The 13,392-nt window shown below is 54.9% G+C and overlaps 1 protein-coding gene across 3 annotated transcripts in view; it reads right to left on the bottom strand.

Moving 5' to 3' along the window:
* Positions 1-405: 405 nt before the first annotated feature.
* The window catches only part of HM13 (histocompatibility minor 13), a 43,775-nt gene continuing 30,788 nt past the window's right edge, over positions 406-13,392 (bottom strand). For 2 of the 3 annotated variants that reach the window (XM_063147411.1, XM_063147412.1), the window contains exons 11-13: positions 11,153-11,238; positions 3,129-3,319; positions 726-814 (exon numbers count right to left, since the gene is read on the bottom strand). In XM_063147411.1, coding sequence (XP_063003481.1) covers positions 3,169-3,319; positions 11,153-11,238 — 237 coding nt within the window. In that variant the 3' untranslated portion in view covers positions 726-814; positions 3,129-3,168. Of the gene's footprint in view, positions 815-3,128; positions 3,320-11,152; positions 11,239-13,392 lie in introns of all 3 variants that reach the window. The other variant, XM_063147413.1, reaches the window with a different exon arrangement.

Below are 13,392 nucleotides of genomic sequence, written 5' to 3'. Positions count from 1 at the left end.
GAAAAAAAACCCTAAGACACACCAGCGATTCTAAGACGCACCCCATTTTTAGAGATGTTTATATGGGGGAAAAGGGCGTCTTAGAATCGAAGAAATAGGGTATCCCCTTCCCCGCAACTGGCCTCTCCCAAGAGAGAGCCCCATCACGGATCTGCGGGGCTGCCAACAGCAATGGATCCCTGCCCCCAGAGCACAGGCAGGCCAACCTCCCCCCGCCCCCCAACATTCCCCCCCCCATCCCCCAGTAGACCCAGCTGGGTTTGAGCACCAGGCAGTGTCCAAATGAAAGAGGCTGCTAGTCTCGCCTTGGTCCTTCGATATTTTTTTTTTTTTTTAATATGAGAAGAAGCAAATCCACAATACAAAATTTAAAAATCAGCCCCCAGCGTCCCCCTCCCGCCCCCCCCCCCCCGCCATTTTCTTCGTCCCACCAAGACAATGCGTAAGATAAGGGGGAGTGGGTGTCAAAAGGCGTTTGGAGAGAGGGAGGGGGGAGGAAACCGCCTTGCCCCTGTCGTTTCCCTCCCCAGGGGAGCAGCAAGGGCATCCCACGGGCAGATACAAGGCCAGGCGCCGCCCCTGCCTCCTCCCCACAGCTCCTCAGACAGACGCACAAACACACATGGCCGTTACACGATCCAGTTGCCTTTTAAAAAATGAAAAATCACTTGCGATGGGGGGGTGGGGGGTGGGGGTAGCAGACGAAGCCCAGCCCTGCTGAGCAGCCCACGGTCACTTCTCCTTCTTCTCCAGCTCTGTCTTGCCTTCTTTGGCGTCCCCTGGCACCTCCTTGGGGTTGGCGTTCTCCTCGTAGCTGCGGGTGAGAAAAGGAAGAGGCGGCGGCGGGTGAAGCCCGGTCGTCTCGTGATCGGCGCGGCTCCGCAGCCCCCCTCCCCAGCTGGGGCCAGACAGGGGCTCAGCTCTGCCCCGCGACACAAGAACCCACATCGAGAGCATGGAAAGGCCCGCGACGGCCCTGCGGTGGCCAGCCCGCGACGAGGCCGCACAGGTTGGTGCCGGGCGCAGAATTCGGCGTCCTGAAGGCCACAAAGAGAGGCCCAGAAGTGGGTGGGCGGGAGTGCGGTTGGGAGGGGAGCCCCCCCCCCCCGGGAAAAGGGCCAGGCCTCGCGTCTGCTCCTCTGCATACCTAACAGAAGCAGGCAGGTCAAGCAGCTAAAACAAATTCGTGCAGTTCCAGAATTCAACTTTTGGGGGCACGTGGTTTGCAGCCCCCGGCACAGAGCCCTGATTCTTCCAAATGCAGAAGAAACACCCTGCAGAGACGCCTTTTGCCCTCCAGCTCTTCCACAGGGTTCACGCAGCCTCACCCCCGCAACATCTTCCCTGCAGAGTAGCCCTCCGACTGCCACGTCCCCCAGGCCGTCACGGCAGGGCCTTCCCGGGGGCGGGAGGCTTGGCCCCTTGCCCTAAGCCGTCGCCTTCCTAGCCCGGAGGGGCTTCCACGGCAGTTGAGCTCACGAGCCCAGCTCAGCGCTGCTTCGCCAAGCAGAGCCCGGACGGCGCCACGTAAAAGAATGAAGCCCTCAGGCCCCACTTCTTTGGAAGGGGGGGGGGCAGGAAACGGAAAGCAAACCGGAACGGAGGGGAGGTCCCTCCAAAAGAGCAAAAGCACGTAACCTCCGGCACACGCCAAGTGCTCATCCTGCTGCACAAGCCGTGGGCAGACGCACGGGCAAGTCACTGCTCACTGCTCACTGCACACACCAGCTCAGGCTGATATACCAACTGCGCCCTTATCTGGACAGAGACAGCCTAGCTACAGTGATCCATGCTCGGATCACCTCTCGTTTGGATTACTGCAATGCGTTATACGTGGGGCTGCCTTTGAAAACGGTCCGGAAGCTTCAGCTGGTACAAAACAGGGCAGCCCGTTTACTAACAGGGACTGGCCGGCGAGATCACATCACGCCAGTCCTTTTACAACTTCATTGGCTGCCAGTCCAGGTCCGGGCCCGATTCAAAGTGCTGGTATTGACATTTAAAGCCCTAAACGGTTTGGGGCCAAGTTATTTGAAGGAACGCCTCCTCCCATATGTACCTGCCCGGACCTTAAGATCATCTACAGGGGCCCTTCTCCGTGTGCCCCTGCCGAAGGAAGTGAGGCAGGTGGCTACTAGGAGGAGGGCCTTCTCCGCTATGGCACCCCGGCTGTGGAATGAGCTCCCCAGAGAGGTCCGCCTGGCGCCTACACTGTACTCCTTTCATCGCCAGCTAAAGACCTTTTTATTGTACACCAGCCTTCCCCAACCCGGTGCCCTCTAGACATAGAATCATAGAATAGCAAAGTTGGAAGGGGCCTACAAGGCCATCGAGTCCAACCCCCTGCTCAGTGCAGGAATCCACCCTAAAGCATCCCTGACAGAGGGTTGTCCAGCTGCCTCTTGAAGGCCTCTAGTGTGGGAGAGCCCACCACCTCCCTAGGGAACTGGTTCCATTGTCGCACTGCTCTAACAGTCAGGAAGTTGCCTGACCTGAGCCACCCTTATATGCAGCCGGCCCAAAGGGCCATCTAGCCCCTATACGATCACATATATTTATTATGTCTCTATGCTGGCCAGCAGCCAAAACTCTCCGGACGGTTCACACCAACTGGATAGGTTTCCCCCATCGACTGGTAAAGAGACTTCCACTTTAGAAGGCGCTTGGGTCACACCGTTTCATATTTTACTGCTAGAGCTGGTTGTTTTCCCCTGTTTCGCTTCGTGCTACTTTGTCGATACGACCCTGCTTCGTAGAGCCATTCTGGGCCCCAAAAATGGGACGCACACCTTAAAAGTGAAAGATCTTCACCGGTGCTGGCTATTCTATGCGTCTGGCAGGTCTTACTCAGCTGTGCTGCCAGGCCAGCTGAACCTGGGACCCGATCCACACAAAGCCAGCGCCCTGCTCCAGTACAGGGCAGACTCCCAGCGTAGTACGCAAAAGCGCACATGCGCTCCCGACGCATTCTTCACTCTGGAGCGTACGGGTCGAGGTTTGTGTGTGTTTTAAAAGGCCTTTGGGTCCCCTTCCAGCACTTGGGTTTCCGCAAGTTGCCAGCTCAACGGGCCGAGACCCTCCCCGCCCCCGGGGGCACTTGGGCCTCTAACGCTCAGATCTCCCCCTACCTGGCCAGAGTCACACAGGCAGGGGCCTTGCCCCAGAGGGCTACATGGCGCTGGGGCTTTGCTGCCGGCGTCTGTGGGAGCAGGACAGTGTCTGCTGCATGGAGTCAGCGAGGCTGGATGGAGAGCCGGAGACACTAGGGAAATGGGTGAGCCTTGGGGTATGGGGCAAGATTTCGGCAGAAGATTCGTAGCTGCAGGAGAGAGAGACACACACAGAGACAGGGCGGAGAGACGGGAGAGGAAAGGGAGACAGGAGAGAGAGAGAGAGAGAAAGAGGGCTTAGGCATGGTGGAGCGAAAGCTGCAGCCCCAGGCTTCCTCCCGTCACTGTGCACAGGAGGAAATGTCCAGGTGCTGAGGGTGCACAAGACGACCCACGGGGTCCAGGACGAAAGGTGGGGCCTGAAATTGCCCAAGTGGTGCCCGTGTCTGTAAAGGCTTCATTCACCCAAAGCTAGACGCTACCCAGCTCCACGCACTGCCTTACTCCCAAGGGACGTCCCCAAAAGATTTCCTCCCAGAGCTGCACAAAACGCAACCAGAGGTTTCCAGAGGAGCAGAAGAACCAACCTTGAACAAAACGGAAAGGGCTGCGGAGCAAAGTAGACCCTTCCCGCCACCTCAGACGGGGGAAGAGGAGGGCCTGCAGATGCCCCTTCCTGTCGAAGCTCCCCCCACCCCACCCCACCCCACCCTGCAGCAGCCTCTCTATTCTGGAGAAGGGAGAGGACACCCCGCCCCCCGAGGCTCCGTGGAGCAGGTCAGGAGGGATGCCGGGCAGCCACGTCGCTACGGGTCCTTGGGCTGGGTGACGATGCTTCTTCTTAAAAAGCCCTTTCTATTCCACTCCTCCCCAATGTCCACAGGGCAGCCTGGCCGGCGGGAGGGATTCATCCGTCTCAAAGCACAAAGTCAAGAAAAGCCACAAGGCGCCGAATGGAAAGATGCAACTCCGTTGAGCCCCGGTGCTCTCGGAAGCAAGAGGCTGCAGGGCTCATCTCCACCAAGCAGGATATTGGGCTGTGAAAGCGGTATGAGAGTAGTATATAAAAGGCAGGAGCCACACGGCTGCTTTATAGCGGTATTGAAGTGCACTGACAACTGTTGGGGCCCACGGACACATGCCACAGACCGCTTTCATACCACTTTCATAGTGTCAATGGGCCCCAACAGTCGTCAGTGCACTTCAATACCGCTATAAAGCAGCCGTGTGGCTCCTGCCTTTTGTATACCGCTTTCATAGTGGAATATCCTGCTTGGTGGAGATGAGCCCAGAGGGTTCTGTTGCATCAGTGACACTCCAGAGGGGTTCAAACTGTCCAGCCGACCCGACCCTAGGAACCCTTTCCACATCAGCTGAGGAAGGCCTAGCATAGTGCAGCTGACTCTGTGTGTGTGCGTGTGTAGAATGCTCTCTCTCTCTCTTTCTCTCTCTCTCTCTCTCACACACACAGAGATCACCTGGGATGCTGGCAAGGCGGTGTGGGATAGAATCATAGAATAGTATTGTTGGAAGGGGCCTACAAAGCCATCGAGTCCAACCCCCTGCTCAATGCAGGAATCCACCCTAAAGCATCCCTGACGGATGGTTGTCCAGCTGCCTCTTGAAGACCTCTAGTGTGGGAGAGCCCACCACCTCCCTAGGTCACTGGTTCCATTGTGGTACTGCTCTAACAGTCAGGAAGTTTTTCCTGATGTCCAGCTGGAATCTGGCTTCCTTCAACTTGAGCCCGTTATTCCGTGTCCTGCACTCTGGGAGGATCAAGAAGAGATCCTGGCCCTCCTCTGTGTGACAACCTTTGAAGTATTTGAAGAGGGCTATCGTGTCTCCCCACAACCTTCTGTTCTCCAGGCTAAACATGCCCAGTTCAGTCTCTCCTCACAGGGCTTTGTTTCCAGACCCCTGATCATCCTGGTTGCCCTCCTCTGAACACGCTCCCCCCACCGCAGGAAGAGACTGGTAGTCACTCCCCACTAAGATGCACCCAATGCTCCCCTGAATCTGCACGTTCCCAGGGAAACTCAGGAGTGGGAAAGAGTCCTCTGTGTGTGTGTGTGTGTGTGTGTGTGTGTGTGTGTGTGTGTGTGTGTGTGTGTCTTCCTGCCACTCCAAATTCTCTCACCGAGGTCTTGAGCCCTCCATGGAAGCTCACGAGTCCCCTGGAAAATGGCACCACGACCACTGCCTGAAACACGCCACAGGTGCGCCTTGGGAAAGGCTTCCTGGCAGGTGCCGGTGGGGCAAGAACGCGGAAGCAGGCAGAAGGAGGCTCCTCCCTGTTTTGGGCAGAGAAAGGCCAAGGCCAGCCCAAGAGAGCCCAGGAGATGACTCTCATCTCCACCCTCCGCCTGGACCTGCGGGGTGTGTGTGTTTGTGTCTCTCAATGCTCCCCCCCTTTGGTGGTTCCCTGGAATTAGGGCAGCCCCCCCCCCCTTTCCCAGATCCTAAAAGGCTGAAATGCCTCTCCTAAGGCTCAGGGACAAGCAGGAAGTGCGTTAGGCTAAAATATTTTGGGCCCTGCTCTTTCTGTTTCAGGGCCTCGCCCACCACCGGAACGCGTCTCCCAGGAGCTTTTTGGAACTGGAATCCAGCCCTCGGGCTGAAAAACGTTCAATGCTCCCGCTCAGTTGTCCTCAACAGCCAGGGAGCCCGGCACGGACGGAACGTCTTAGAAGACCAAGCAGCCGCCTCCCAAGCTGAAACGCCGGCACGCCTGGGCCCTGTTGTCCAAGGTGCTAGAAAACTCTCCAGCTCTGGTGATGGGGGCAGGGGGGCTGCCCTGCTCCCTCCCTCCCTCTTGCTGCAAGGCCAAACTCAGCCCAACTCCCCTCGGGGCTCCGGCAACCGGGGGAGCCTTCAGGAAGGGCTCGCGGCGCGTGCAGAGGGGGCCAGCAGAAGAAAGGCCCCTGTGGGTTCGAGCGAGGCGCAGGCGCCCCCCCCCATCCATTCTGGAAGCATTTGCCCGGGTGAAGGTCAGGGCGCCCGAGAGGTGCGAAACCGGTTGTCATCTCGCATCAGGCTGTCAGCACCCCCAGGAACCGGCTGCACATCAAAGCAACCTGGACGGGAGCCGAGGGACGCCGCACGACACCTGCCCGGATTCCTGGGGTGGGGAGCCTTCCGCTCGGCGAGGCAGATGCATTTTCATCAGCTCCCACTTCCTGCCCTGCCACCCCTCTCCAAACGCGGCGGCGCTTTCAAGGCGTTTGTTAAGGAAGAGAGAGGCGCGCTCCCCCCCCTCCCTTCGTCCCGGAGCACGCGGGCCAGCACGGAGAGGCGCAAAACCACGCTGGGCCCTGCGTTCAAGCGAGCCCGCTTTCGCTGCTGGCCACGCAGAGCCTAGGGAGGCTCTGATGCGCTGAGCAGGCGGGGAGCTTCACCAAGGCCGCCTGTGCCAGCGTTGATTCTCTCTGGGCTGCTGCCAGAGGGGATCTTGAGTCCTGGCACGCCCGAAGGGGAAATAACAGTTAGCAGCACGGATGGGGGAGAACACACACAGGGAGGAAGAAAGGAGGGTAGGCCTCCCCAACGCAGAGACCAGATTCCTAGGAGGTTCCTGGAGTACCCGGACCGGAGTGCTGAGAACAGCCCGGTAGAGCCAGGAACAACCATCCTCCGAGCACAGATTGACACGGCAGCTCGTGCACTCACAGGCGAGGGCGGCACATGTCGTGCACGCAATGCGTTCTCGGCCCAGGGCTTGTTTCCTAAAATGTGAGGTGCTTTGGCGGAAAAACCCACCAAGAGCAGAGTCTTTGGCTGGCCATCTTACTCCTTAACCAATTGCCTCCTTAACCAAGTGGCTATTAGGAGGGCCTTCTCCGCTGTGGCACCCCGGTTGTGGAACGAGCTCCCCAGAGAGGTCCGCCTGGCGCCTACGCTGTACTCCTTTCGTCGCCAGCTGAAGACCTTTTTATTCTCTTCAGTATTTTAACACTTAATTTTAACTTAAATTTTACTGTTCTAACTCTGTATTTTAATTTTATATCAATTTTGCTGCATGGTTTTTATCCTGGTTGTGCTTTTGATACCGTATTTTGTATTTGTGTTTTTAACCTGTTGGTTGTTTTATTATGGTTTTAATTTTTGTGAACCGCCCAGAGAGCTCCGGCTATTGGGTGGTATAAAAATGTAATAAATAAATTAATAAATAAATACTCCGAGGGAAACTCGGAGGATGGCAACAAGGGAGAGGGCCTTTTTGGTGGTGCCCCCCCCCCCCCGGGACCGTGGCGCCAACACTGTTATCTTTCAGGCGCCAGGTCAAGACTTTTCTCTTCTCCCAGGCATTTAACAGCATTTAACAACTCTAAGTTTGTTTTTTTAAGGACCCCAGAACTGTTGTTTTTAAATGGATACTGTTGTTTTTATACTGACGTTTTTATGTTTCTGATGATTTTTAAATTTTGTATACTTTTTTTTAATGTTTACTGTTTTTAACTTTTGTAAACCGCCCAGAGAGCTTCAGCTATGGGGCAGTATATAAATGTAGGAAAGGACAGGAAAGGAACCTCTCGTGCAAGCACTGAGTCATTACTGACTCTTGGAGGGACGCCAGCTTTCGCTGACGTTTTCATGGCAGGCCTTATAGCGGGGTGGTTTGCCGTTGCCTTCCCCGGCCGTTATTCCCTTTCCCCCAGCTAGCTGGGTACTCATTTTACCGACCTCGGGAGGATGGAAGGCTGAGTCGACCCGAGCCGGCTGCCTGAGAACCAGCTTCTGCTGGGATCGAACTCAGGCCATGGGGAGAGTTTCAGCTGCAGAAACTGCTGCTTTACCGCTCTGCGCCACACGAGGCTCATATAAATGTAACAAATAAATAAATAAATAAATAAACATGGGTGGAAGCTAGCTGCTGGTCAGGGGTGAAGGGAAGGCTTCCCGCAGACGTTCATCAGCATCTCCTACGGCTCGACGTAACCCCTGGGAATGTGGACCAGGACTGAGGGCTGGATCGAACGAAGGCCTCATTGGCAGGAGTCCAAACTGAAACCGCCGCCAATCCTTCATTCACGAGTGGCGGGTTCCGATCACCCCGCGAGGCACGCCGGGACAACGGCTTTGCCGCGGACGCAACCCTCGCTCCCTCGCCAGCATTCCGGCGCTACAAGGCTGGGACGAAGCGGCCCTTTGGAAAGGCTTCCAACTCGTCTACCCAGAGACCCTTTCTCTCGGCTGAAAGCTCTACGTTTTCTCCAGACCAGCAGCGGCTCACCTGTCCAGAAAGGAGTCCACACGCTGGTCATCGTAGCCGAGGTCGCCGCTGGTGCGTGCCGTGAGACCGAGCCACTGGCAGCGCAGTTCACGAAAGGCAGAGAGCAGGGCAGGCCCCCGGTCTTGCTCCCACTCCTGCCTACAAGAGCCGTGAGATGCTACACCAAGCGCCCAACGGCCACAGAGTGGGATGGCGCCAAGCTGGGAAGGGCTTGAGTCAGCCAGAGGGTGGCATCACGGCCCTCTCCGGGGTGGAGTGGTGGGGTGGGCGGCAGGCAGCAGCTTTTGTACCTATGTTTGGATGCATTTTTGAAAGGCGAATCCAAAAGCTGTCTAAGGGCCTTGCTAGACCTACCTTAAAATCTGGGAGTGTGGAGGGACAAGGAGCGCGGGCTGTCGCTCCTATCCACACGTCAACGCAACGGGGTAAAGGAAAGCCCCGTCGCGTCGGCCACATTGTTTTATATCTTAAAGGGGCCACGTGCGCAGGATCAAGGCAGTGCACCATACTGATCGGCACCTTTGCTGCGTAAAAATGCATGCAAGTTGGGTGGGCGGCAGGCAACAGCTACTCACCAGGGCAAAGGAGAGGAAGGCTCCACAGGGCAAAGGTTTCCCAAACCCCACCGCAGCTGCAGCAGGGCCAAAGGCAGCCAGGGCATGAATCAAGACACAGTGGACTAGCAGGAGCCGCTCGGGTCAAGCGGAAGCAGAGAACAAGGAAAGGGGAGGGGTGGTAAAGGAGCAAGCCCCTGGTAGGAGGGAATCCCACCCACCCCCACAAATCATGACAGGCTTTGACAAGCAGCAGACAGAATGGGGCTGGAAAACCTTCCGCCAGCCTGGTGCCCTGCAGCCATACTGGGCTGGGGATACTGGGAGTTTATTTTTTATTTATTATTGCATTTATACCCCGCCTTTTTTCCTCCAAGGAACCCAGGGCGGTGCATACATAATCCTCCTCCTCCTCCTCTCCATTTTATCCTCACAACAACACTGTGAGGTCGGTTGGGCTGAGAGTCCGTGACTGGCCCAAAGTCACCCAGTGGGTTTCCGTGGCCGAGTGGGGGACTCGAACTCGGATCTCCCGACTCCCAGTCCGATACTCTAGCCCAGAGCTTCCCAAACTGTGTGTCGTGACACATTAGTGTGCCGGCTGCAGTGTGTAGGTGTGTCGCGCGAACGTAACGAGAAACCGCTGAGTCTCTGTGAAATAAGCAATACCAACTTGCATGCATTTTTACGCAGCAAAGGTGCCGATTAGTATAGCGCACTACCTTGATCATTGGTGCGCTCCTGCGCACATGGCCCCTTTAAGATATAAAACAAAATGGCCGACGCGACGGGGCTTTCCTTTACCCCGTTGCATCAATGTGTGGATAGGACGACAGCCCGCGCTCCTGGCCCCTCCACACGCCCGGATTTTAAGGTAGGTCTAGCAAGGCCCTTAGACAGCTTTTGGATTCGCCTTTCAAAAATGCATCCAAACATAGGTAAAAAAGCATTCAAAATTCTTCTGCAGTTTTCTGCCACATACATTTGTGAAGTATCCTTTTCAACGATGACAAACTTAAAGACACTGAAACGTCGAAGCTTAAAAATGCTTGGTGACAAAATGCGAGTGTCTTTATCTAACATTCCACCAAATATTCAAAAGCTGTGTTCATCCCATCAACCTCATACGTCTCATTAAAATGGTAAGTAGTTATTGGTGTTATTCAATTTAAAAAAAAAATCTTGCACATATTTACATATTGTTACTCATAAATGACAACAATCTTGGAAATGTATGTTATTATCTTACAAATCATATATTTTTAAAAATAGAAATGAAAGGTTTCCATGAGATATGTTGCGTCCCCGTAGATTTCGTTATTACAATTTATGTATGTGTCCGTATCTCCTATAAGGGGTTTTGTTTAACCTCCGGTTTGCTAGTAAAACTGAATGACTGTGTCGCGAAATGATGCATGTCTAAAAAGTGTGTCACCGACATGAGAAGTTTGGAAAGCTCTGCTCTAGCCACTACACCACACTGTAGTCCAGTGGTTCCCAAAGTGGGCGGTATTGCCCCCTTGGGAGCGGTGGGATTGCATAGGGGGGCGTTAAGAGGCAAAGGAGCGGCAGGGGGGGCAATTGAAGTGGTCTTTTCCAAGAAGCACCTCTCCAATACGTCTTAAGACCGAGGGACATTTTTATGGGAGAAGGTAGTTTGGTCCCAAGCCATATAGGGGAAGAATCCACACATGTGTTAATACCGTTTAAGAAGAGTCCTTTTAATGGTGAATTGTTTTAATGTTTCAAAAGCACCAAAACGCTAATGAAGAGACATACGTTGCTTGGTGTGCCCCGCCACGCCGGCTGCAAAACAGAGCCGCTCGCTCTCTTTTCCCTCCCTCCCTCGGCAAGCCTGCGGCGGGTGCTTCCCATTTAAAGGGGCCGCACGCAGGAGGCACTGGGCATGAGTTTGTGAAACCAAGGGGGCGGTTACCTGAAAAAGTTTGGGAACCACTGCTGTAGTCCAACACATCTGGAGAGCACCAGCTGGGGGAATACTGCTCTGGAGAGTCCATAGCAATGCTTGGATGGCATTCAGTTTTCTGGTCGAAACAGATGATGGAGAACACCCAGACAACCCACCTACCTGTGCGCCCACAGGCCTTATGACCTTCAGGAGGCCCACCGCACTCTCCGAAGACCACTGGAATGGGAGGGCCCCTCCCCTTGCCCCAGAGAGCGCCCCCCCCCGCCTGGATTACCGCTGCCGAATACAAAGCAACCGTGGAGTTCAGCGGGCTACGGATTCTCACCTGAACATCTCCGCCACTTCTCCCTTTACCAGAGCCACTAGGAGAGGGAAGCCGATGCAGGCCGGGACCAGATAAAGTAGGGCTGGCTGTGAGAGGGAGACCAAGGGGAAGCGTTAGGGGGGAGGAGGCACTGTCGGGGTTCAGAGACAGGCACAGAACAGGCACAGGGAAGCACGAGAGAGGAACATCATTCGCCAAACCGGAGTGGGGAATCTGTGGCCCTCCGGATGTGGTTGGGGCTACAACTCAACCACTGGCAATCAAGGCTGATGGGGGAAATGTAGCCCAGCAACATCTGGAGGGCCGCTGCTCCCCCACGCCTGGCGCAAAGGGTCAGGTTCGTTCCACCGGCAGTCAATGCACCATCTCGAATTGCAAGCCTGCGGGCCTGCTCAGACGACGCTTCAGGCTCTGGGGTTAGAGAAACGGCGGATCTCTGGAGGTTGGCACTAACCACAAGCCGTGCTGTCGCACACAACGCTTTAAGCCATGGTTAGAGCCGCTAACCCTGCTGCAGACGGTCCGACTGGGGTTAGTGAGTGAGCAGGGTTTAGCAAAACGCATCGCACAAGACGCCTTAAGCCCTGTCGCTTAACCAAAAGCCTTAACCAGCAGGGATTAAGGTGTCTTCTGAACAGGCCCTATAACAGCATTTAAACAGGCCAACATTTAAAGACGAGATGAAGCCTCTGGCTGACCAGAGGGATTGCACTGGAACGCAGGGAGTCCTGGATATTACGCCGAAGCCACTAAGAGCTGACTTCTTCACACAACGCTTGGCTGAACTAGAGAATTTGCTGTTATGGGATGTGGTCAGGGCCCCCAATTTGAGCGGCTTTATCGGGAGGAATAAGATAAATTCATGGAGGATAATGCTATCTACAGCTATCCGTTGAGATGGCTCTATCAGAGGCAGCTGGACAAGCATCTGTCAGGGATGCTTTAAGGTAGATTCCTGCACTAAGCAGGGGGTTGGACTAGATGGCCTTAGAGGCACCTTCCAACTCTACCATTCTATGATTTTATGATAGCACTCTTGAAATACTTGAAAGGTTGTCACTCAGAGGAGGGCCAGGATCTCTTCTCGATCCTCCCACAGTGCAGGACACGGAATAACGGGCTCAAGTTACAGGAAGCCAGATTCCGGCTGGACATCAGGAAAAACTTCCTGACTGTTAGAGCAGTATGACAATGGAATCAGTTCCCTAGGGAGGTTGTGGGCTCTCCCACACTAGAGGCCTTCAAGAGGCAGCTGGACAACCATCTGTCAGGGATGCTTTAGGGTGGATTCCTGCATTGAGCAGGGGGTTGGACTCGATGGCCTTGTAGGCCCCTTCCAACTCTGCTATTCTATGATTCTATTATTCTGCTAGGCAATATGCATCTGTATACCAGTTGCTGGGCAAGATGGGTGGGTGGGTGGTGTTGCACTCATGTCCTGCTCATGGGTTTCCTGTGGGCAGCTGGTTGGGCCACCGTGTGACCAGAATGCTGGACGAGATGGACCCTTGGCCTGATCCAGCATCAGGGCTCTTGTGCTCTTTGAATGTCAAAACCAGAAACCCGAGCCAGGTCTAAAGAGTGTCAGGGAAGCTAGAAGCATTGGCACAGGCAGCCCCAGTATCCCGCCTCCGTTAGGAGGGAGGCATTCTGCCGATGCTCCCAGAACCGTGTGCCGCATGAGGCCAGGGTTCTTCTCCCCAGTGGTCAGCCTTGGGCAAGATAAAAACACTTTATTGGTAAAGCGCATCCGGATGAAACTACATCAGGATGAGGCTCCCGGCAGACCAGAGCACAGCAGCACCAGAGAACTGTAAACAGCCCATCTCAAATGGGACGCTCAGTTAGGGACCCATAATTTGCATACAGCTGCTTAACTACTGGGTGGGACCAGAGGGACCTTGATTGGCAGAAGAGGCTGCCTCACTGCTTTCCCTCCATCACTAAAAGCCCCCAAAAGGTCCTTTTTTGTGTGAATTTAGCTGGCGTGAGAATGAATGTCCTCCACATAATCATAGAATAGCAGAGTTGGAAGGGGCCTACAAGGCCATCAAGTCCAACCCCCTGCTCAATGCAGGAACCACCCTAAAGCATCCCTGACAGATGGTTGTCCAGCTGCCTCTTGAATGCCTCTAGTGTGGGAGAACCCACAACCTCCCTAGGTCACTGATTCCATTATCATACTGCTCTAACAGTCAGGAAGTTTTTCCTGATGTCCAGCTGGAATCTGGCTTCCTTTA

The sequence above is a fragment of the Elgaria multicarinata genome, chromosome 1 (genome assembly GCF_023053635.1).
Source record: "Elgaria multicarinata webbii isolate HBS135686 ecotype San Diego chromosome 1, rElgMul1.1.pri, whole genome shotgun sequence".
Taxonomy (NCBI): Eukaryota; Metazoa; Chordata; class Lepidosauria; order Squamata; family Anguidae; genus Elgaria; species Elgaria multicarinata.
The sequence above is the reverse complement of the archived record's forward strand: the minus strand, read 5'-3'. Positions and strand labels throughout refer to the sequence as shown.